This window comes from Pelobates fuscus, chromosome 8, assembly GCF_036172605.1.
Source record: "Pelobates fuscus isolate aPelFus1 chromosome 8, aPelFus1.pri, whole genome shotgun sequence".
Taxonomy (NCBI): domain Eukaryota; kingdom Metazoa; phylum Chordata; class Amphibia; order Anura; family Pelobatidae; genus Pelobates; species Pelobates fuscus.
Window position 1 is genome coordinate 44,538,337 of NC_086324.1, and position 25,170 is coordinate 44,563,506.

General features: G+C 38.9%; 1 protein-coding gene across 1 annotated transcript in view; it reads left to right on the forward strand.

Moving 5' to 3' along the window:
* The first annotated feature begins 1,908 nt into the window (after window positions 1-1,908).
* The window catches only part of MTX2 (metaxin 2), an 86,874-nt gene continuing 63,612 nt past the window's right edge, over window positions 1,909-25,170 (forward strand). The window contains exons 1-3 of the mRNA XM_063428665.1: window positions 1,909-2,026; window positions 18,010-18,057; window positions 20,121-20,167. Of these exons, the coding sequence (XP_063284735.1) occupies window positions 1,987-2,026; window positions 18,010-18,057; window positions 20,121-20,167 (135 nt within the window). The 5' untranslated portion in view covers window positions 1,909-1,986. The remainder of the gene's footprint in view (window positions 2,027-18,009; window positions 18,058-20,120; window positions 20,168-25,170) is intronic.

Genomic DNA, 25,170 nt, shown 5'->3' on the forward strand with positions numbered 1-25,170 from the left:
GCGCTAACTTTTACAAATAGTTTTTATAATTTACTGCAATTTGCTGTTTAGTGAATAAGCATTTTTGATTGGCAAAATGAAACAAACGTGAAAAATTGCTCTTTTATACATAGATTGTTATGAATATATAAATACGAAACAGATCCTTGACATACGAATCACAAAGGAGAGGTTTGTATACATGCATGACTGTTCTAAAAGAAAATAATTCTGAGTTCTGAATGTTTTAAATACTAACTCTGATCTGCAAATCTGTTTTTGCAATTTGAAATGGAAGTTCCGTGTCTAGGAGGGCAATGTACTCTTAAAGAGGCACATACCCAAAAGCGGGACACCAGGGAACAAAGTCAGGACGGAGGGACAGTATCAGTAAATCGGGACTGTCTAGGTGAAATCGGGATACATGAGAGACCTGGCACTCTCATCAACATAACCATTCCAGTTTCATGCTGTGTTATTTAGCCTTGCGTCTCTGGGTGCCAATATATGCACAAGTACATATCTTATTATAAATGTTGCTAATGAAAGGGCAGTCTCTAATTGCCATGGTTAATTCCAATATTTGTCAAACCACAAAAAATTTGAGGGATGGCACCCAGGGACTGTTAGCAACATAACCAGTAACAGAGCTGCCAAGTAACACAGTGGCACCATGTGGCACTCAATTTGCCCTCAGTCTTCCCAATTACCTGACAGACTGGGCCTGTCACCTGGTGTCAGGATTACTAAGCAAACGTACAGTACGAGCCCATGTTTAATTGTGCTTATGATGCACTTATAAAATTCAGCGCATTTAAACTCACATACAATGGCTACAGCAGTGCTCACTGTATAAGCAGCAATGAGGGGCATGCCATGGGATAAGGTGCTCCCTTTGAGGGTAGACATGTTGTCTGCAAAGCCAACAGTGTCAGACACAGACGCAATCCCTAACTGACTACAGGCACTACACCCTGTCCTCACCCAAGAGAGGAAGCTGTAAGTGATTATGTCACTTTGACTATCCCTTTAAGTATATCTTGGGACACATGAACAATACAATTCGGTTAAAGAGTTATATATTTAAAACATAAACAAAACAAATAATTTACGTTAGCCATGGTCACAGGTTTGTATGATTGGATAGAGATGTCTTCAATGATTTATAACTGGTGGAAGATTTCATATTATTTGGGCCTTCCACAACTGGTTAGCAAGAATACAAAAACTGACATGTATGAAATATGGACAATCATTAGGACCTTATCATAAGAACAAAGAGGTGCCTTTATTTAATTTTTTTGTCAATATTTGTATATTGGTTTGTTTTTTCCCACGGTTAGTTAGGGTTACAGAAATAAGAAGAAAGAAAACAGTGGAAAAACGTCGGATTTGATACAGAATTTCTAGGAAACATATCCCTGAAGGAGTTTCCACTTTGCATATGTACATAATGGTGCAAAAATGTGCCTTTAATGGCAGGTGACAATGATACCAGTGTCTTTGAAAAAAAGTTAGGTTTAAAGGGGCACGCTAAACACCATAACCAATATCATGGCGCAAAAAAACATTGGGTGCCATTCTGTAATCATATTTTAATTGATATAGGACCAGACACAGTTAAACACCAGAGTACCACTATCCATTTCATTTCCGAATAAGCCCAAATCACTTATCACTTTAATTTTTATTTGTACAGTAAGTAATGGCAATGGTGCCCATAACAAAGATGGCGGATGCAGCGCCTCCCCGAGAGGCTGCCTCTATTGTCAAGATAATTTTACATTGGGAACATATTATTTCTGCTTTTCCCGACTCTAGCGGGTTATCAGTACTTTAACTAGTCGAATATGATGTATTATTACAATGACTAACCAAGACCGCCGTTGCCTCAGATACCGGCGGAAATACTTCCGGGGTGACCTGTCATCCAGCCTTGAGCTTCCTGTTATTGTGACCTTAACCTTCCATGTGTTGTGGATAGTGTCTGGCTGCACGTCGCCGGTCATGTCTCTGGTTACCGATGCCTTTGTGTCCCAGATAGCAGGTAACTCGCTCATTGCTCTCTGTGTCACTCTGTACTCCATGACCTGCCTCACCCTGACAGCCATCGCACCCACAGCAATGCCATTCACCCAGCAAGGCCTGGGCACCTGTGGCACTGCCTCTGTAAATGGCACAAATAAAAAAAAAAACAATGTAGTGATGGGAGTTGGAGTATGTCATGCAGTTGTTAAAGCTTGTAAAAGCAGCCTGATTGGGTCACCACTGTGTGTATGAGAGAGAGAAAGAGAGAAATAAAAGTGGTTAAATCATGAACTCACGTGTTGTGGCAGATTAAAAATGTATTATCATTGGTTCAGGGATCACAAGAATTGTAGTCAGGGCTTTATTAAAGGACCACTATAGTCACCCAGACCACTTCAGCTCAATGAAGTGGTCTGGATACCAGGTCACTCAGGTTTTAACCCTTCAGATGCAAATATAGCAGTTTCAGGGAAACTGCTATGTTTACATTTGGGGTTAAGCCAGCCTCTAGTGGCTGTCTTTAGAACAGCCACTAGAGGCGCATCTGCGACGCTGGAGGCATATTATGCCTCCATCGCGCAGAGTGTCATAGGAAAGCATTGAGAAATGCTTTCATATGGAGACTTTGAATGCGCAAGCGGCACTTGCCGCGCATGCGCATTCGGATCCGCTAACGTTGGCGGGGAGGAGAGGTCACCAGCGCCGAGGGAACCCGGCGCTGGAATAAGGTAAGTGGCTGAAGGGGTCCCCCAAGGATGACATAGTGTCAGGAAAACGGGTTTGTTTTCCTCACACTATAGTAATCATTTAACTATAACACAAAACTGAAGTGAACTGAAAATCAAGTAGCAAAATTTTGGGTAATAGTCAAGCTGTGACTATAGCAGAGTTGGATATGTTTTCTACGTGAGCACTTTTTTGCCTAAATCTTGGAACTTGGTTAAAAGTTATTCTAATTTAATGTTTAGTTTTATAGTAAAAAAACTTTTTCTAACTCTTGTAAGCACAAACATTATAATAAATCTTTACTTAAAGAGAAACTGTCATGTTTCCCATTACCTCATCCCAGTAAATGCTATTGAAGTGTTTACTGAGATAAAGAGTGCAGCACTTCCTTGTTCCATGTTATCTGGTTAGAAAATGGAATATGGCTGTTTGCAAATTGATAAATTTCAGCCAAGTTGCACAGAAGGAGCTACGTGTCCTAAAAGAAAGTGGATGTAAAGCAGAACCCTAGCCCATAAGAAAATATGCATCTGTAATTTGCAATGTCTTGGGCAAATCCTTGTAATTCATGTAATTTTTCCTGCATGCAGATGATCATCTCACATATCTTCCCTAACACACAGGTGTTATTAACCCCAATTCCTGCTATCCTGCCTATTTCATATCACATTCCATGCTCTAATGCTATTAGAACTCTACAATATTACTTAAAGGAACACTATAGTCACCCAAATTACTTTAGCTAAATAAAGCAGTTTTAGTGTATAGATCATTCCCCTGCAATTTCACTGCTCAATTCACTGTCATTTAGGAGTTAAATCACTTTGTTTCTGTTTATGCAGCCCTAGCCACACCTCCCCTGGCTATGATTGACAGAGCTTGCATGAAAAAAAAACTGGTTTCACTTTCAAACAGATGTAATTTACCTTAAATAATTGTATCTCAATCTCTAAATTGAACTTTAATCACATACAGGAGGCTCTTGCAGGGTCTAGCAAGCTATTAACATAGCAGGGGATAAGAAAATCTTAATTAAACAGAACTTGCAATAAAGAAAGCCTAAATAGGGCTCTCTTTACAGGAAGTGTTTATGGAAGGCTGTGCAAGTCACATGCAGGGAGGTGTGACTAGGGTTCATAAACAAAGGGATTTAACTCCTAAATGGCAGAGGATTGAGCAGTGAGGCTGCAGGGGCATGTTCTATACACCAAAACTGTTTCATTAAGCTAAAGTTGTTCAGGTGACTATAGTGTCCCTTTAACTAGTCTGCTGCCAGAACGATATTGTTAGAATTCGCTTTAAAGGGTCATGTCCGCACATGCTCCTGGAATTGTCCAGAGTGGTGCTGGCCTGGAAGGTTTGTCATTTTCAGGCTGTGCAGGGGAATCTGGGATTGTGTTGAGGCTCCCTGGTTGTTTTTGTGTCTGCTCCAACTTGTAACAGGAACCCGAGAGAGACCATTGCTGAATTTGGTGTCCATTCGCTAAACCCTGAAGTTGTCAATTAAATTCATATGAAAATAGCAGGGATTCATTCAGCTAGATTTGTTTAGCATTGGATTGTTCGTGAATTCACTGAACCACAGAGTAATTTTAACAATGGTATAATGAGTCGAATGATATCAGTTGAGTTAGCAAAATAGAATTTGGTACAATAACCTTTAGAGTGATGCAAATTTATTATGCATAAAGAAACACTCAAGCACCATATCCTTATCATCTCTCTATAGTGCTTATGGTACCCTTCACCTATTGCAAGGAGTCATGCTGTTTTTTTTTTTTTTAACAGTTTGACTCCCTCCTCCACTGCCAGAATTTCCTAAGTAGTCCCGCAGTGCAGGTCTTAGCTCATTGGCTGAGAGCATCAGCTGATCGCTCTCAGTCAATGAGCTAAGACCTGCATGCAATACTTACATCAAGAGAGCTAACAGAAGTTCCTTCTTTGTACGTTCCATGTCTCCAGCGATGACAGTGGAGGTTGTAACAAGTCACACTATTCAAAAATGGTTTCAGTCCTGGCACTATAACCACTGGACATTAGTGGTTATGGTGCTTGGGGTGTTCCTTTAGTGTGACTAGGTGAAAGTATAAACTACGTAATTCTACATCATTCCCTCTTGATTTTATATTTGATAGAATAGTCACTTATGCATGAATTAAAGAATGATAGGGGCTCTTAGAGCCTGCATGAAAACAAATGTAACATGCTGTTGCATACGTTACTGTTCCCACACTATTGAATGAAAAATAGGTATTCGTAATTTGCACAGAAATAAATCCCATATAAAAGGCTAATTTAGAATGTCTTTCTTAAATAAAAGAATAGGTAGATTTGTTGACCATTACTGCCTCAAAGTATCCAGCTAGCTGAGGGTCCTTGCCTACTTTTATCCATGGGAGTTGATCAGTTAAACTTTTATTTAGATGAGACCATAGTCCTTTCTAAATACAGAAAGCCAAGCTTTAACATATGTACACACATTTTTGACAAAAATATGTATGTTGAATCTGGCCTTTTCTGTGTTTTTATTTTTGTTTCTGACCTTTAGTTTTTTTTTTTTGTGTGCATTTTCCACATAATTCTTATATTCATTCACAGTTTTAAACTTAGGGTAGGTTTCATATTGATCTAAATATTTTTTTGCTTACATCTGCTTCTAATATACTTGTTTTATAATTTTCCGATGTATTTTATTCAAATAAACAATCCAGGCAGGCGGTCCAGGGTGCCGGCTTCTCTTTAGAGGTCAAACTGTTTACAAATGGTTTAACCACAAAGTTGAGAAAGAGGCACGTGTCTGCTCTGCTCCCTGGTTTCTGGTGATGGTCCGTGTATTCAGTACATTTGGAGGAGGTCTCTTCTTGCTCTCCCTGTCACTCAGTTCTTCGTCATTGAGTCTACGGTGAAAATTGATAGGTGTCAGAAAGACCTATGTTTAAATAGTATTTTTCCCCAATCTATACATTTGCTAGCACAGCACAATGCATATATAACATTTGATGCTCCTTATAAAGTGCATAAGTTATAATTGGCTATATTGACTGACTATAGTGTATTCCTAACACTTTAGTGTCCCGCGCACCCCTTGAAAGCAAATAAATGGTTAAAAAACATTTTTACACTTAATTGATTACAGCACCGAGGTCCCTTAGCGCTGTATTGGGCTCAAGCTCCTCCATTGTCAGCCAATGGGGGGGAACCTAATGTGCATGTGCTGCAAGCGCAGCACACACCTTTAGACCTTCCCTATAGGAAAGCATTGAATCAGAGTGTGAGGATGGTCAGCGTTGGTTCACAGTGTCAAACGCCGTGAAAGGCCAGGAAGTGCCTCTAGTGTCTGGCTTGTAGACCGCCACTAGAGAGGCTGGCTTAATCCTGCAATGTTAACATTGCAGTTTCCCTGCAACTGCATTGTTTACATTACTGGGGCATTGCACCCAGATCATTTCAGTGAGATGAAGTGGTCTAGGTGCCTATAGTGTCCCTTTAATAGCATATTCCCCTAGAAGTCATAGGGAAAACTACTATTCTCTAACCAGAGTTAGATTTATCTCTGGTTATAGGTACATTTGAAGGTCCAAGCCATACCCATAACGTATGTAAGATCTCAATTTCAGTACATTATTATTTCAATTGGAAATGCACTTTGACACCGTTAAAGGAACACTATAGGGTCAGGAACACAAACCTGTATTCCTGACCCTATAGTGTTAAAACCACCATCTAGCCCCCGCATTCCTAAATATAGTAAAATCTTACTTTGTATTGAAGTCTGCAGCTGCCAGCTCTGCTCCTACCGGTCTCTGAACTGCCTATGACCTCTGACATCATCAGAAGTGCTTCTCCATAGGATAGGCTGAAACTGTCAAGGATCAGGGGCAGAGCCAGCACAAGTCAAACACAACCCTGGCCAATCAGCATCTCTTCATAGAGATACATTGAATCAATGCATCTCTATGATGAAAAGTTGGGTGACTGCAAGCAGAGGGTAGAGACACTGAATGTTGTGATGCATACTAGGCAGGACTGCCACAGGAAGCCCCTCCATCAGCCATCTAAAGAGTGGACAGTGAAGTTATCACTAGGCTGTAATGTAAACTCTGCATTTTCCCGAAAATACAGTGTTTACAGCAAAAAGCCTGTAGGTAATGATTCTACTCACCAGAACAAATACAATAAGCTGTAGTTGTTCTAGTGACTATAGTGTCCCTTTAAAATATATTTACCAGTAAGCTTCTTGTTGAAATCAGTGGAGAACACTTAGCACTGCCTCCAGTGGCATACATGCATGTGAATAGAATTGGCAGTGACTCTCAGGATTACACAAAGGGTATCACACTAACAGACACAGTGAGATAAAAATCTGTTGCATATAAAGTAAAACTAAGGTGTTAAGATTTCCTACCTAGTACATAAACCATGTGTTAAATCTAACTAATGGTTATATAACATAATACCGTATATAACTACTGCAGTGTTGTTTTTTCTGCAAAATTTTAGTTTTTGGCTGTGCTCTACTGTAAAGGACAAGTAACTACTTTTGTAAAAGTATGGCCATTATAAACATGTGCCAGAGTGAAATGTGTCAAAACTCTGCAGGTATTGAAGGAGCACTCTGTGTACTCATTTAATCTAAATTAAGTGGTTATAGTGCCTGAATACCCTGGCTCCATCTTACATTCTAGTTTTTGTCTCCAGACGCCTGCCTGCTACCTCTCTTCTTGTGCTCGGGCTTAATGCACAAGCCTTAGCTTGAGCTGCAAAGGGGTGTCAATTATTGCTTGTAGGCATCTGCTAATGTAGCACCCAGGTAAGTGTCAAGCCATACTGATAGTTTGACCGATTACACTGGTACAGCACCAGGGCGTACCAGTATGTACGTTGGTACACTGTATTCATTTCAGTGGTTTCATCATAGTTTTGACTTTTCAGACAATTGCAACCCAGTTTATTCCTTTCCAGTTTCCCGTCTTATCACTGAATTGACGACTGTTCCCTTAATTCAAACGTGCACAATTCTGAAAGGGAAAGTTTGAACTTCCTGCTTCCTCCTGCTTCCTAGAAGAGGACTGTAGTCAGTTGTTTTGTATAGGGGGCTACTTGAACTAGATAGTTCAATGTGCTGCATAAATGTAAACAATTAAATAAAGGGATTAATGTGTAGGATTTTTGCATTGCAGAAGTTAATCAGATGCAAATGACTTCCTTAGGCTTGCAGAGTAGTTTTCTGAAATTTAGTAGCACGAAGAAAGTCTCCATTATATATACTCCTAAACGTTAGATGCTCGCAGGAGTATTTTAAAAGCTTTTGTCAAACTGTGGTTTACTAAATGTGTTACTTTTGAATTTCCCTTGTTGGCTGCAAATGTGTTGCTTTTTCAGGGATGCGGAAGTTTCTGAGACTTCTCTGCCAATCATATTTCTCTCGTTGTTCTTAATAGGAGCAGGAGATTATGGGGTATGTAGTCTAATACTTGCCATTTTATAATCATTAAATGCATTAAAGAACACTGACCTAGCAAATAAAACCCCTACAGCTTCTCCCAGCTTATGTATTGCGTAAAGGGCTACTCCAGCCCTTTGTCAGAATTTGCTGTTTTAGGTTTACAATACCCCATTGGGCATTTTGTAATAGGTACTCCTCCTTGAAAATGAAAAATAAAAATAAAGTTTAAACTTACCTTTAATCCAGAACTGGACAAAACTCTTGGTGTTGACCTCCTCTTGCTTCTGATATAAACAGGGCGCCCCGCATGGTCCAAACTCAGACTTCTCATAGGTAAGCCTGTGATTGGACTGTTTTGCCGGCTCAGCACATGTTTGCTCTTTGATCCGGTGAAGGGAGGTGAGAAGGAGTAGGGTGGGAGGGAATTTCCCAGGGAAATAATTTTAATTAAAAAAACAAAACAAACCCCCTCCCCCCCCCATAAAAACAGAAGATGGAGGGGGAAGCAAGATTATTATGTCTGTTGGCAACGTGTGCTGACGAGAAACAACAAATATGCATAGAATTGACATTCAGCAGTCAAGAGTTGTGGGCTTCAAAAGTAACGTGTGCTGGGGATGTATCTCACACAAAACTGCAAATAATTCTGAATGTGCAGCATTTCAAACATAAAAACTGCACATCCAGGATTCTACCACCATGACCACTTCAAATCATTAAAGTAATCTTTAAAAATCACTGCAGCTATAAGCAGGAGCATCATAAGGAGTCCTTGTACTATAACCTGTACTAAAAGCATAGGTGCTCATGGTGCTTGGAATGTCACTTTAAATCTAATTTTAAAGTCCTAGTAATGCACACATCAGATCATCTATCAAGAATGCACTTTGCATTGTGTTTTAGCATCACTGTAGCACAATACCTATATAGATAGAGCTTACAGAGTATGGTTACACTGGAATAGTCTTTTACTGTAACATTGACACAAAATAGAATAAAAGCAATGTTAACTATGTACATTTTTAACATTTTATATTTTCATTGCTAATAGTTAACATTTTATAAGTGTTGCTTCAATGTCTAGAGAGAGCACTTTGGGACTTAGATGAGAAAATTAAGATTTTGCGTAATGAGCAGGGAGCGGTGAATCAGTCCGTTAAGTCTTTGTTTGCAATGAAACTCCTTGGCATGTCCAGACTAGCAAGTCAGCCAATCAAAACATTTCTAATTGTGTTCTTTCTGGCTGCACGGTTTTATAATTTTAATGAGATATGGGTTTCTGAAGCCATTGAGATCTCGCCTGCGCGTTCTGCTTTCTTGGTATTGATATTTCGTCAGTGCCCTTGAAGTAGTTAATCATTTCAATGAAATTTCTCACTGGGCTACATGCAGCAAGAGATACATTTGTTGTGTGAATAAAATGGCCACCCTGTGAAAACCCCATTAGAACTTAACCCATTGAAGGGGAGCCATTCTGGGGCAGCATATTTGTAAGACATAATTCACAGGATGGTAAACACTTGTTTTGTTGAAGAATGATGATTAAAGCTAGTATAATATACACAAAGGTTGTCCTTTATCTTTATAGTCTCCAGAGCGTTACGATTGGTGTTGCATGTACTAAAATACAAAGATATAGGCTGCAATGTAAGGCAGATTAAGATAGGCATATGGGTGTAAAAACGATATGTAGAATTTGGAGCAGGCATTGCAACAGACAGGTGAAGTCTTTTATGTGAGTAAAACAAAATAACATTGACCGATGTGCTAGTTGAGCAAAATTACACTCATTGATGCTTGATTATAGCTTATGGGTGCTGGCCCTTAAAGGCATGGTACAAATACCATAACCACTACAGCTTGTACCCAGACACCATCACAGTGCAATTTGTCAAACCATTTTGGAAGACTTTGACTCTTACCTGGTTCCTGAGCAGCCACGTTGCTTCTGGTTTTCTCCTGCAGCGTACACATTCGAAACAGGCCCACACTCATTGGCTGGAGGTGTTGAACTGATGCTTTCAGCCAGTGAGCGTATCCATGCATGTCCCTACTTGGCTTAGTAGAGCTAACTGGATTCTCCTGCAGGAAAATCCAGAAGCAGGTTATGCAGCTGCAGGCACCTGGCAGGTTATGTGGCTGTGGGTGCTTTCACAAACTACACTGGAATGCCCCGGGGCTGTCCTGGCACCATAACCACCACATAACTAGTGGTAATGGTGCCTGGAATGTTCCTTTTATAATATGCATCTAGAACCGTAAAAGGTGCTCTGCTTCTTGTGTAACTACTCGACAGTGCTAATCTTCGGAAATCATTAAAGTTCACTATGCCAAATAAAATGTCAACATTCTTCCAGCTGTGCACATCATTGCGTTTTTGTTGTTACCAGTTCATGTTCAACATTTAGTCAATAGAGTACCTTGGTTCAAGAGGTACTTGGCAGTAACTTAGTTAGAATTTTTCTTTGATACCAAGAAGTACCTCACTTAAGCAAATGTTGTGAGCACTGAAAAGTGCTCCTTGTCGATTTATACAATATCAGTGTTTAAAATGTTGTGTAAGAAGTACATGTACCTTCAGTGACTCGGTACAATAGAACCAATGTTTTCGCCAATGTGGGGGCTGCACTAAACCTAAGGGCTGGCAGTCTGGAAGTTGGCTAACTGTTGTTTTTGAATTCTTGTTTATTCATGAATTGTTTATATGATATAAAATTAAATTTTCCCATGTGCAGATAAGTTAATGTTTCATTTTTTACTCTCTCGTTCAAAGCACCCCTAGAATAATTACCCAAAAGACTTACTCTTGAAATGTGATTTGTTATTGGCAGTAGCACTCGATGTGGTGTTACAGCAACCAATTAGAATTTGAGCCATCCTGCTCCAGAGCCAAGTGAGGCTCCCCTTTGTGAGTAGACAAAAGAAACACGAAGCTCTGATAAACGAAACACTTTGTTTTGTGGGGGAGGAATAAGTAATTTGTGGAGGAAATCAAACTCATCGAAATAGATAATTGTACGAATTGTTCCGGGAATTGCAAAAGGCGTCAAACCTCTCTGTAGAATGAAGGCATTTCTTTTCAAAGATGTGCAAAGTATGAACGCATTCATGTATTTAGATGATTTCTTATTCTCCCTCTTCATTAGATTGCCTTTTCAGATATTTATTTTATAAGCAGACCAATTTTCCTACTGATTAATTAGTAAGGCATTAAGATGTAATAGATCCTGCTATAAAATTGTCTGCTCAAGATCTTTCTCCCAGTTGGCAAGTGAACATTTAATCATCAATATATCTAACAAACATCCTTACTTTGATACTTCTATTAAAATAGCTTAAGACTAATTTTCTTGGTCTTGTAAATCAATTTAATAAGACCAGAAATGCAATACCAGATGTAAGTTATTATAAAACGACTTCTACTTAGTCGAGTGAAATATATAATGAATTTTCTACCTGCTAAATATCCAGGACATGTATATTACTATCAATATGATAAATTGTCTCTGTCGTAGAAAAACAAATATTATCCTTAGGGTTTTTTTTCTTCTTTTATGTTGACGCTTTGTATTTCTGTCCTGGCTTTGAGAAATCTTGACAAGTATTCAAATAATTCCGACCACAAAACGTCTCTACTTAAGCAAAACCGTGATCATTTTTTGGACTGAGCCATTGGGTCATCACTCCTTCCTACTTGTTTTTTGACCCTTGGTAGTCTAATGTTTTAAGTCAATTGATTTTTGGTATCCCTTCTAAAATTGATCTGCCCTTTCATGAGGGTGGGTGGAATTGGCTTATGTTCAGGCAGCATATAATTACCAAGTTAGCTATTACTTCCCTTATTGATCAGAACTAATGGAAGGGCTTTTTTTTTTCCCTGTGTCGTTCCTTCATTGCTTTTTATTCCTTTCGTATGATATAGGTAGACCATCTATTCGTGATGCAATTATCTTTTATTATCTTTTATGTTTTAAATACATGTTGTCTGGCAGTGCTAGTCTGTAGAGCACAAGGTAGATTTAAAGTGCTTAAAGTGACATTCGTACTTTTACTTTTTTCATTACGTTAAAATATTTAAAAAAACTCATTTAGACTGAAATTCCAGGGCAACTGATGACATCTAATTTCCCATCCACCAGAAGATCTATGGAGGATTCTGCAGTCTTCCATTGATACTTGTTGTAGAGTATCAGCAAACTCAAAGGCAAAGAGTTCTTTAAATCTACTATTGCCACATGGTGGAAACATACAGTTAATTTGGCATATAAGGTCAGTGGTCTCATATAACCTTTTCCAAGGAAGGCGCACTCCACCAGAGCAATGGGAGGCTAGTGTGCATACACAGCAAACCGCCACACTACGCCAATCAAATGCTGCTCTATATGCAGCATTCTATCTATAATCGAGTATAGCGGAGGAAGTTAAACTTACAATGTAAACTTTGGCGTTCTAAAAGTATGACAATATTTTACCATTGCAGATTTGAATTGACGGGCACTTCACCCAGACCACTTCATTGAGATGAGGTTGTGTAGGTGCCGTCAGTGTCTCTTTAAGTATATAGAAGTTGTGCTTGTGTTACTGATATTAGTTATAGAACATATGCTGTTGCAATTCTTTAATGTTATCTCTCATTTATTACATTTATTTACTAGCACAGTGTTTCTCAAACCAGTTCTCAAGGCCCACCAACAGTCCAGGGTTTGTCAGTATCTCCATTGGAATAAAATAAGGCTCAGCTAGTACATTTCACTACTCACACTGCTCTCTTCCACCTTGAGCCACTGCCCAGATGCCGCATGGTTCCACGACTCACTGTGTCTTTAAATACTTAAAGGAACACTATAGGGTCAGGAACACAAATGTATTCCTGGCCCTATAGTGTTAAAAACACCATCTACCCCCCTTGCCCACCTAAATATACTAAAATCTTGCTTTTATTCCAGTCAGCTGTTGCTGGATCTGTCCCTGATCTGCCTGCTTGGCTGACATCATTAGAAGTGATGATCTGAGCCAATCACAATGCTTTCCCATAGGAAAGCATTGGATTGGCTGAGACTGTCAAAGAGGAAGATCAGGGGCAGAGCCAGCACAAGCCAAAAAAAGCCCAATCAATGCATCTTTATGAGAAGAGTTCAGTGTCTCCATACAGAGGGGGGAGACACCAGCACTGCCCCAGGAAGCACTAAAAGCAGCCATCTGAGGAGTGGCCAGTGGAGGTTTTCCTAGGCTGTAATGTAAACACTGCCTTTTCTCTGAAAAAACAGTGTTTATTCCAAAAAGCCTGAAGGGAATGATTATACTCACCAGAACAAATACAATAAGCTGAAGTTGTTCTAGTGACTATAGTGTCCTCTTAACCCCTTAAGGACCAAACTTCTGGAATAAAAGGGAATCATGACATGTCAGACATGTCATGTGTCCTTAAGGGGTTAAAGGGACACTATAGTCGCCAAAACAACTTTAGTGTAATGAACAGTTTTGGTGTATAAGTCATGTCCCTGCACTCTCACTGCTTAATTCTCTGCCATTTAGGAGTTAAATCACTGTAGCCCTAATCACACCTCCCTGCGTCACACAGACATAGACTTTCTAAACACTTCCTGTAAAGAGTCATCTAAAGTTTACACTTCCTTTGTAGCAAATTCTGTTTAATTTAGAATTTATATCCTTCACTGTTAATAGTTTTCTAGACCTCCTGTATGTAATTAAAGTTCAATTTACAGAGCAGGAGATAAAAACTTTTAAAATAAGTGACATCTGATTGACAATGAAACCATTTTGTTTTCATGCATGCTGTGTCCGTCACAGTCAGGGGAGGTGTGGCTAGGACTGCATAAACAGATACAAACTCCTAAATGGCAGTGAATTGAGCAGTGAGACTTCAGAGGCATGATCTATACACAAAAACTGCTTCATTAAGTTGTTTTTGTGACACTGTCACTTTAACTGAAATATAATGCTTCTAAAACATCTCCTTGTGGATCTGCTGTTGCAGAGCTTCATTAAATGGGAAAGGCACGCTATCTTTATTATTAATGTATGGGGCAATGATAGAGAGGCTTGAGTGAATATATTATTGTTCATCTAACCTCTGCTACAATCACAATCATACTACCGGACAAAAAGAGGCTGGCATGGTTTAGAGCTTTATCTGTTAAAAATGTTTGACCTGTGTGCCTCACGTTTTTAAAAACAAAATGCTTGGCATCCGAATGGTTAAAAAGGCTCATGTACTCTAATTGAATATATGCAAGGAGAAAAATTTGTTAGCTCTCCAAGCTGTTTTATTTACCTGCATTACATGCCTAGAGGAGTCTAGTTGCCCAAGAATAAACTGGGTTTGACTTCATTACAGCGTGAATGATAAGTTTATATGGAGTTATTATAGCATTAATCAACTTGATGGATTGGAAATATGACAGAGCTGTAGCAGTGTGTAATTTCAATGCCCACTGCTCCGCAAATGTTCTTCACCTACACGCACGATCTAGAAGAATAATGCTGCACATTATATAGTTTATCTGTAACCCTTTTTGTGCTAGCAATCCTTTCAAAGCCTGGATATCCAGCATTTCCTTTCCGAAGGAAATGCAATCATTAACAATAGCCACATCAGAGCAAGTGATGAAGTATATGATTTCCTACGGAGATGCTGGCAAATTGATTTGGATTAACCCTACTGCAGGGGTTCCCAAAAAGTATTGTTCTAGTTACTGTTGAAATACAATTCCCATAATCCTCTTTGGGGAAAATACCCATCAAGATACTGACAAAGAATTATGGGATTTGTAGTTTCAGCAACAGCTGGAGAGACGCTTGCCACTTCTCCAACCGCTGTGAGGATTTTCATTTTAATAGGAGCTTTCGTAAAAAAAACCCCTCAGTTTTGATATATTGTACCATTTGCGTTCATTTGTATAGATTGCAAGCTCCTGTGTATCCTGAGTACCCTCTAGCTTTGGATCCGTGACATTAGCCACAAATACGCAGCTTAGAACCCGGGTCTGTGACTCATGCTTACTAAGGGTGATGCCATTAACAGGAAGCGATACAAACATTCACAATTATTAAATGAAAGGGCTGTGTCCATTACAAATTTGGAAATTCGCATATGTTACTAAATAGGAACCTAACTAAAGCTATTGTTTCACGATTATGCCTTTAAAGGGTTACTACACGCACCATGACCACTTCACGGATTTGAGCTTAAGCCCTTTGCTGCCGTCAGGGAGGGAGGCCTGGGGGGGGGGGGGGGGTCAGATAGGAATTCAAAGGAACAGCTTTTGCGTTGGAGTAACTGTTTAATAAAGCATTTTATCCCTGTGATTGGTGAAGCAAATCATGAAAGGCTTCACTGCCCATGGATGTTATGTTTTGAGAAGCCTTTCTAACAGAAATTGAAAATACAATCTGGATCTGGGGGGAAAACATATGAATAAAAAAAAAAAAAGAAAACAACAATAAATGGAGCACTGCTGGTTTTCTTTTAACTTGGTTAGTGCATGTGGTATATGGTAATGCATGAGTTTAAAGGAAGGGCACTGTAAGCATCATAACAAGTTTGCATCATTGTTAAAGTTAAAGGGAGCACTCTGCTTTTATAGTAATAATTAGCAGTTGCTCACAGCTCAGTTATCAAAACGGAATAGAATGATAACAGACGTGACATTGTTGCTATCAGCTTATTGAAGATACATCCATATCCATCCTGCGATGAGTGGTACTCTGGCAGAGGGATAATCAAAATTCCTCATGTCAAGTTGAGAGGCTCTTGATTGAGTTAGACTCTTCTTGGTCAGGAAAGGGATTGCCAGCTACATTACCTAAGTGCTACGGTTTCAGGATCTTTAATATAAGATTTCCATTCCTTTTAATGTGAAAATATATGAACATGTTTTTTTTATTTTTCCCAATTCTTTGTTTTTTGCTTTGGCTGTTAGCTTGTGATCTCAGGGCTCTCCAGGCCTAAACTGACCCACCAGGATATCTTTTAGGAGACTACAGGATCTGGGTTAACTGACTGTCAATCTGTGATAGGTATGCATTGTGTGGAGATGTCTGCAAGCGGTGTATGGTGACTGGGCATGAAACATAGATCACATGAACGTATATATTGTTAATAATTCGTGGCTGTGCTGTCAGGAGTCAGTTTGCATCTTACAGGAAATCACCGCTCTCTGTGAATCCACCTTCATACTCTGCATGTCCTACTGATAGAGCTTGCAGGGATATATGATACCATTTAATACTCCATCTTTTAAACTCTTCTATTACATACCATGTGAGTAGAACCATATAGAATGAGAAGATCTCTTGAGTTTTGTGCTCAAGAAAAGGCATGTTGGTTGAACTTGGTCTAAAGTTGCTATCCCTCATAAAGTCTATTCTATATATATGTTGCTATATCCTTATTATTTTGCCAATTATTTTGATTGACTTGGGGGCGGCATGTTTCTTTGAAATGTTAAAGAAACACTATAGGGTCAGGAACACAAACGTATTCCTGACCCTATAGTGCTAAACCCACCATTTAGGTGGCTTGCCCCCCCCCCCCCTTAGCCCCCTTAAAAAGTTAATAAAACTCACCTTATTTCCAGCGCCACGCGGGTCTGCCGACACTGGCCCCTCCCCCTTGGTGACATCATCAGAATTGCCGATTTTTAGCCAATCCAATGCTTTCCCATGGGGAAAGCATTGGGTTGGCTAAAATCGGCAAGGGTTGGCCAATCAGCACCTCCTCATAGAGATGCATTGAACCAGTGCATCTCTATGGGGAAAATTTAGGGTACCAATGCAGAGTTTGGAGACTCTGAACAGCAGGGCTGCCTACTGTGCAGCACTGAGCCAGGAAGCTCCTCCAGTGGCCATCTGAGGAGTGGCCACTTGGAGGTGTCCCTAGGGGTAATGTAAACCCTGCCTTTTCTACCCTTGCAGTCTGCGTTGGGAGTTATATTATAATCGAGAATAATTACCAAAAGTTCTCACAAGCCTAATAGGGCAGAAACAGGACACAAAAACTAACCCCCCCAACGTTTCGGCACCTCCTGGTTGCCTTTATCAAGGGTATATTATAATCGAGAATAATTACCAAAAGTTCTCACAAGCCTAATAGGGCAGACACAGGACACAAAACTTATATTAATATACCCTTGATAAAGGCAACCAGGAGGTGCCGAAACGTTGGGGGGTTAGTTTTTGTGTCCTGTTTCTGCCCTATTAGGCTTGTGAGAACTTTTGGTAATTATTCTTATTTTGATTTATGTTTTGTGCCTAATTATGTCACTTTAATTATAATTGTTTATTTTTGCCTGTAATTTGATATTGGCTTATTAAACCAGGTTAGTTACTATTGTGACTTTTTTTTTGGTGTGCATTCTCTTTCTTATTATGACTACTATTTATGTTGGTATTTGAGGGAATACCAGTGAGGACTAGCACCCAGATGGTTATGCTTCTTGTTAAATAGTCTCTCCATACTTTGTTTATTGTATGTCATTGAAAGTAAAGCATTGTTAGTTTAAAAAAAAACAAAAAAAAAACTTGGCTCCTAACCGTTTTTTGTTGTTGTTGCAATTTGAGTTCTAGTCAAACACTGTTTGATCCCTCTGACACCTATGCTTTTAACAGATTAAAATGAAAGGCATCTTGTGACTTTCTGCAATTTCACTTAGAATTTTTCACATTTAAAATATTCTTCAGATGGAGTGAAAGGTCTGCTCACCTGGGAAAATATTGGAATTATCCCTAAAACCTTAATATGTTTAGCAATGTCTCTCTAATGCATTTCAATAATTGGTTTACATAATCTATTCTTTATTCTCTCATAGCTGTAGAGCCCTGGCCTGAAAATGCTACTCTGTATCAGCCCCTGAAAAGTGAGTATGATTTATTGTAAGCATTCCTTCAATTTGTCTGTTCTTTTCAGTTATATATTGTATCATGTAAACCTGTGAGCTGCAATGGGCTGAATGCACCATCAACGGGTTAAATACACCCAAAATCTTCATCCATGTGCATTCTGGTATTGACTGCAGATATGAAATGATACAGTTGGTGTTGGCATGGTTACTGCAAGGAGAAAAAAAAAGGCTGAGCCAGCAAATATGGGAAGTGTCATGGTTGGTTAATGGGAGGAGGAGGGGAGCTGGGGCCTGCTATACAAGGTTCCCTTAAAATACACAGCTAGAGTGGTCCATGCTCCCTTTACCAGCTCTTCATATATCATCAGATTATATTATTGCCCACATTTGGGGATCTGCAGCCTGCTACAATTGTCAACCGACTGCAAAGTAATGAAGACTAATAGAATGTAGCCCATAGTCTTTTAGGCGTGGAATTTTTATTGCAGTGATCTTGTCATTTCTCTTTTGTCTGATGGGGTTGAACACTGTGTGCAGTTTCAGTTTCAAGCCTGCTTTTGTCATGCTGAATGTAGTGTTTCTTTTGCTATAATGCATATACAGGCTTCCCTTTACGTTCCACGTTTGGTTACAATTTCAGTTTAAAAGAACTGTAAAAATAAAGCACTCAGAAGGTTTTGAAGAATTGTAATGGGGCTGTACACAGAATTATGCACATGCTTTTTGGTGTTTAAAGCACTGTGGTACATTTCCAACAATGTATATATTGAATTGTTTCACACATTTCCTTTCCCCCCCTACTCCCTCTATGTCTGTCATCATTGTTCTGTGTGTGTTTTTTTTGTTTGTTTTTTTGTTGTTGTTGTTGTGAAAGATAAGGTAGAATTGCACATTACCAGTGATTTAATTGTCGCATGGTGTAATACAGGAAATATACATGTGTAAGTTGTTAAATCACTGTACAAATATATCCTAAGGAATCACAATGGAAAAATATCCACATCATGCACTATATATGTATATAAACATTATAATTTTATAGCCTTTCTCAAGAGGTGAGTGCATCTTGATAAATTGAATTTTTAGATCTTTTTGTTTGCTCTATGGGATTCCCAATTTTAATGCAGTTAAAAACCAAAAAAACTAAAACAATAATAATAAAAAAAAACGCAATACCCCCTACACAAATTTTAGTAGATAAGCCCCAAATGAAAACATGCATGCATGACTTTCTGCATTTTTATCATTGGGGCTATATTTAAAAATAACTTGCATTATGCAGATCTCTTGACTGCAGCATTTCAAGCCCTCCCCCTTTTCCCCAGCAAAGACTTTCACTCCAATCAGGGGCTTCTCATTAAGCTGAGATTGTGTAGCTTTCCAGTGTTTCGAATTGGGCAGTAATATAGGAGGAGCATCAGAGTTGAGTTAAGATTTTGTATAATCTTCCCTTATGTCTGGGCAATCCCATCATACATGGAGAATAGTAGCACATTTGATGCAAGAATGTAAGAATCTTGATATCTTTTGGCTTTCATATCTAGATGTCCTCCCTTTGAGAATGAGACCCATACTTTGTAGAGCCCTGTGAGTGAAATATTGTGGGAAATCTCCCAAAAAGCCAATATTGTAAGCTGATTACATACCTGGACCTGTTGTTAGCAGCTGCCTCTATCCTCATCCGGTCGGTCCTCACTGTTGTTCCAGTGAGAGTACAACACTAGGTCTGTGGAGGATCCAGCGAGAATGCGGTATCCTCCATAGAAAATGCCCTTTCCCCTGTGGGTGAATTATAAAATGTTATGGCGGTAGCTCTGTCTTTTGTCAAGCGTAAGGAATATACATAAGACAAAGGAGTCCCTATGTTGTTTTAATATATATTTTGACTGCGTTAGAATTTCAGTGAAATTCCAAAAACAATAAACATTTCGTAAAAGGGGTGTGTGACAAAACCGCTTTAAGCACTGCAGAAAATGATGGCACTAAATAAATGATGATGATAATACTGTGTTCATACAACAAAGAACATAGTTCCTTTTGACGGACAGACATTCAGATTTTTATATTTTTCTCCCCAGGTGAACAAGTGTTGCTGTCTGACAATGCATCTTGTCTTGCTGTTCAGGTAATGATTTATTCTTTAAATTAAAGTTCCACCTTGTTAAAAATGTTGAGCTATGACCTACAGCTGCCTGTTTTGTAAGTGGTGAGCACGCTCCAAAATCACTCTTCAAAACGCCAACCAACATATTTTTTTTCTTCACTTTTCCTCCGCTTAGACATTGCCCAGCGCAGAGACCTGTCTCGAACTTCAAAATATTTCCAAAGTCATTCATAACTCATCTATGGAACTCCAAAATATAGTATAATTCCCATGATGCTGAGCTATCTGAACATTTGGTTCAACTTTGGGAAACATAGTCTACATACAGCTGTAGTGCACATTCTTTTGCAATTGTTGTGGCTTGGTTATTAGCCCAGATGGAGCGGCTCTTTAGATCTGACTGTATTGACCGTATCAAGATCCTTAACCATACATTAATTCTAAAGATAGATTTTGCAGCATTGTTTATTTATTGTATCTCTCTTTATAAAAAGCATAAATTTTTTTATATCTGAACATTTAACCATGTTCTGTGTCTAGCTATCTCTCACGTAACAACTATTTAAATGAAAACACATAATGGCTCTACTTGTCTATATTACTTGCTATTCTTGTTGAGATCGTTTTTATAAAATGAGCTGTCTGTGGTCTCTTTATCAAGTTTTTATTCCATCAGTCAACTTTTAGGCCTAATGGTCTTCAGTCGTGAAAGACTCATGGGAGACCCATTAGCCTTTTATTCCCCAATGCTCCTTACCTTATTTAGCTTAGTCTGAGTTCATTTCAACCTGAAGCCTTCTTTTAGCTGAGACATGCACAGGACAAAATCCATACGAAGTCTATTTTTAAGGCTAGCACCAAAGATGTATTGTCAAACATATTTTCATTTATTTGCATGGGTACACGTCTGCTTTTATAGGACAAGGAAGGAACATCTCATGGTAGAGCAACTGACTAGGTGCTTGTATGGAGTGTGAGGCTATTTAGATTTCTTAGGTTTTGACCCTAGTTGTGGCTGCAAATCCTGTAGTTGTTAATGGTTGGATATGAGCTTTATCTACTACAAAAGATTACAAAACATACAATGGACGCCTCCCATAGCTTCATCGTAATAATGTACCTCTACATATTATTGGTTCCGGATCAGAAATTAATCGGAACAAATACCACTTATGTACTGTTTAACAAACAAAAGTTATTCTTAAAATTGCGTTTTATTTTATAACCCTTTCCTACATCCTCTGCCTATAGGTAGCTCACAACTACACATCTATCTGTTCTCTGCATAGAACCCTGAATGAAACATTGACTTTATGTGTGTGGGTTTTTGTTGTTGTTTTTTTTTTTTTTTTTGTTCATTACATTTTTTATATTTACCGTCAACCCTGAAACATTGTATAACACTGCAGAATTTGTTGGGGCTTTATAAATAATAATAACATAACAGAATGCATTAATAGTAAACTTTTACTGTACTTTGTATGTGGGACTCTTCATACACTGTGAGTGAGGTACGGGTACACATCCTTATGAGTGTTGTAAGTGGTGCCGATAATGTGAATATTAATTCTTCCCTTGTGTAAAAGCACAACAGTGCAAATTGAGCATTGATGTTTTTATGGTGCCCAGAATTTTTGAGTACCATCCTCTTGTTTTTTTTTTGTTTTTTTTTAATACTTTTAATGCGGTCTGGACAAAAAATGAGCTCTCCTGGCACTAAGACCCAGACCTGTTCTTTTGACTTGGCCAATTCTGAAATTAACTCCCTCATTATTCATGCAATGCTAGAAAGAAATAGCATACAGTGAGTAAGCGCTTACCGGCGATAGTTGCAAGATTGGATTGATAGCATAAAAGTTTACTTCTTCATTATCTGATAGTAAGTCAGTGTACAGAGGAGCCACATTTAAAAAAAAAACAAAAAACTGATCAAATGGTTGAAAAGAAAAACGGTAGCGCACCCAAAGACTTTTCGTACAATGAGCTGAAGTGGTTATCGTATGTGCAATGCCCCTTTAAAATACCTTGTGTATTAGGTCCCATGGATTTTTCTTTGTGTGTGTCACCCAGTCTGTTTCGCAGATGTCTAAATGCCCCAGTGTAACATAAAGCAAATGCTGTAACATTTCCCTGAAATAATGACCAGTTGCATCTTTCCAATTAATAGACAGAACCTTTCCAGTAAATTATTCACATGTGTTCATAATGTCACCCAAATTACTTTTTCGCTGCTTTCTGCAAGGATAGCTCTGGCAGTCTAATAAAATCTCAGTATTTTATGGGGCCACTGGCTGTGGTGTAGGTTTCTGGAATATAAAATATTTGAATTAAGAGGATGAGTTGGTTAATAATGGATATGCTAACATTGTCTTCACTTTCATCCTCAAAATCTGTATGCCATGGAAGATGCTTACCAGATATGTCTTGACATTTCGAGTAGTTCCATACTGAATCTCTGCATATTTAGCCATGTGAAAGAAGCAACATTAGCATACCTTCCACTTTTGGAAGGATCCTGTACTCGTGACCTTGGGACCTGCAGATGTTTGTGATCTATATTTTGTTTACGCTAGCCAAATAGCATGTGAAATACAGATGTAAACCTCTGGAGCCAACAACATAACTGTCTTGTATTCAGCAGGACAATCCTGATTGGTTTATTAATGTGGCCTCCGACTGTGACTGCTCTGCCAGGTGTCCAGTGGCTGGGGGGATCAGGTGATGTTGAGTTATATTTACCTGAACCTATCCCTTGCAGGTGCCACCACCTTGATCTACAGCATTCTCTTCAGCTCCTGAAGACGATACAGTGATTTGATAACAAACTTGTAAAATGTAGTCCAAAATAACTGCTTTGTGGAAAAAATAATTTACTTTTTATTTTGCCCTGAATTTAGCATGCCAGTCTCTATTGTTTATTGTTTATTGTACGTGAGCCAAGGATTTATTCCCCTAAAGAAAGATTGAATGGATGGAATGCTTTTTGACTCAGTGAGTCAGGTTGATTACTTTAAGGTTGTTATCCCAAGTGTGGGACAGAGCCAGCTTGAACAATATGATATCAATATTTAGGAGGAATATGGGCCTATAGCTACTTCACTGCTTGGGATCATGTCAGGCTTCAGAATAATTGGTAAGCAAAGTCTTTCTGGAAAATGTCCAACCATTGATAATATAACGAGAACGGTTTGTGCAACATCAGTGTTACCTGTCAGCCAAGGAAGGTGGACTGGAATGCGTGAACAATGGCAACTTCACTGTACTAGTCAGGGAGGGTGCTAGATGCTGTTGAGTGAGCTTGTGTACTGTGTGGCCGTTGCGAACAAATCTGCATCAAATTTTGCGTTAAGCTTGAACATTCCTCTGCGGAAACTATTTGGCTGTTCCAGTAGGCTTTCAGACACAATGCAATGAGTGCAGCGCAAATAAATGTGTGGCACAAACACTTCAAAGATAGTCGAGAATCTGTTGAAAGATTTGGTGCCCTGCGACTTCTAGATTTTCCCAAATCAAAAATCAGCTTTGAAAGGGAAGAGATTTGAGACCGTCGGTAACATTCAGGTAAATATGACAAGGCAGCTGATGGCTATTCCCACAAAGCATTTTAAAGACTGTTTTGAACAGTGGAAGAGATACTGGGAGAACTGGGAGGTCTCAAGGTGCCTACTTGAAGGGGACTTAGGCGTTATTGTCCTATGTACAATGTTTTGTGTATCTTCTTCAATAAATTTCTCTATTTTTCATATTACATGGCTGGATACTTTCCGGACAGACCTCGTATGCCTTCAACATGAAATTCTGTGGAGAGAATGACTGCATAAGTGAGTTGATTGGGGCCAAAGAAATATTACTAAGGAGAAGGGCACAGATCTTATAGTATCTCAAGATATACACATAGGGGCCATTGGCTTTCCCAGACGGCATGAGATGGATTGCTTTGGTAAATTCCTCATGAGCATGGGTGTATCGAAGGTCCTAGTGTCAGAGTAGGACAAGGTAGTGGTGACATTTATCTAAGTAAGCCCTAATGGAAGGCAGTAGCCTGACTCTGGAGGGTGACCAGGCAGGTTGTAAAGGTCAGAATAAAATTTGCAGAAAGCAGGTAATATATCTCTAGTAACATGAATAGTATTCCCGCCATGGTTGTTAATTTTAGATACATTGTTGCTTCTGCCTCAAGGAGAGTTCATTTTATATTAAATCTATGAAATTTATTAGAGGAATCTTCCCCTGTACAGCTTTAGCATCTGGAAACGGCCAAACACATTGAGATTCTGAATACCAAGTAATACAAATAAATCTAAGATATTGCACAAGGTAATGGTGATTTCAGCTAAAACTAAAAAACAGAGAATTACTAGGAATATTGTCTATACAGGTATTGCAGTTGCAGGACAGAGAACATATGGATTCAGCTTAGATGGATAGCAATCACAAGCCCAGATATAAACAGGCAATTATGCTGTAACTGTGCAACTTAGTGCAATGTGTTTGAGAGTTTAGATGAAAATCAGGCTATAGTTAGAGAGGAAAGCAGGATATGTGCCAAAGTTCTTGCAAACGTAAGTGAATATACTATCTCCATAGCCAGTTTATTAGTGATTCATGAGTTAGCTAAGGGCTCAGGCCACATCTTATTTTAGCAGAGATTGGTTGCAGCTTTTCCACGAGTAGCATCGGAAGAACCAATTTTAATGCTACAAACTTTGGAAAACAAAGCTGAAGGTCAAACAATGATATTTATATAGGATCAGTTAATAGTACTATATATATTGATGCACCTTTGTGGAAAGTCTTGTGTAAAGGGACACTCTACCACCCAAATGGGCAAAAAAAGCAGAAATCACTATTTAGTATATATATCCCCCAATGAATACATTTTTCATGCATGGTTTTCATAGGGTGTATAATCTTAGAGCTTACAAAACCGTAAATTGCAACCTTTGCCAGCCCTCCCAGACAATCTCTTTGTAGGGAATAGCTTGTCAGAAAAATTGCTTTTCAATGAAAAGCCTCCGAAGCTC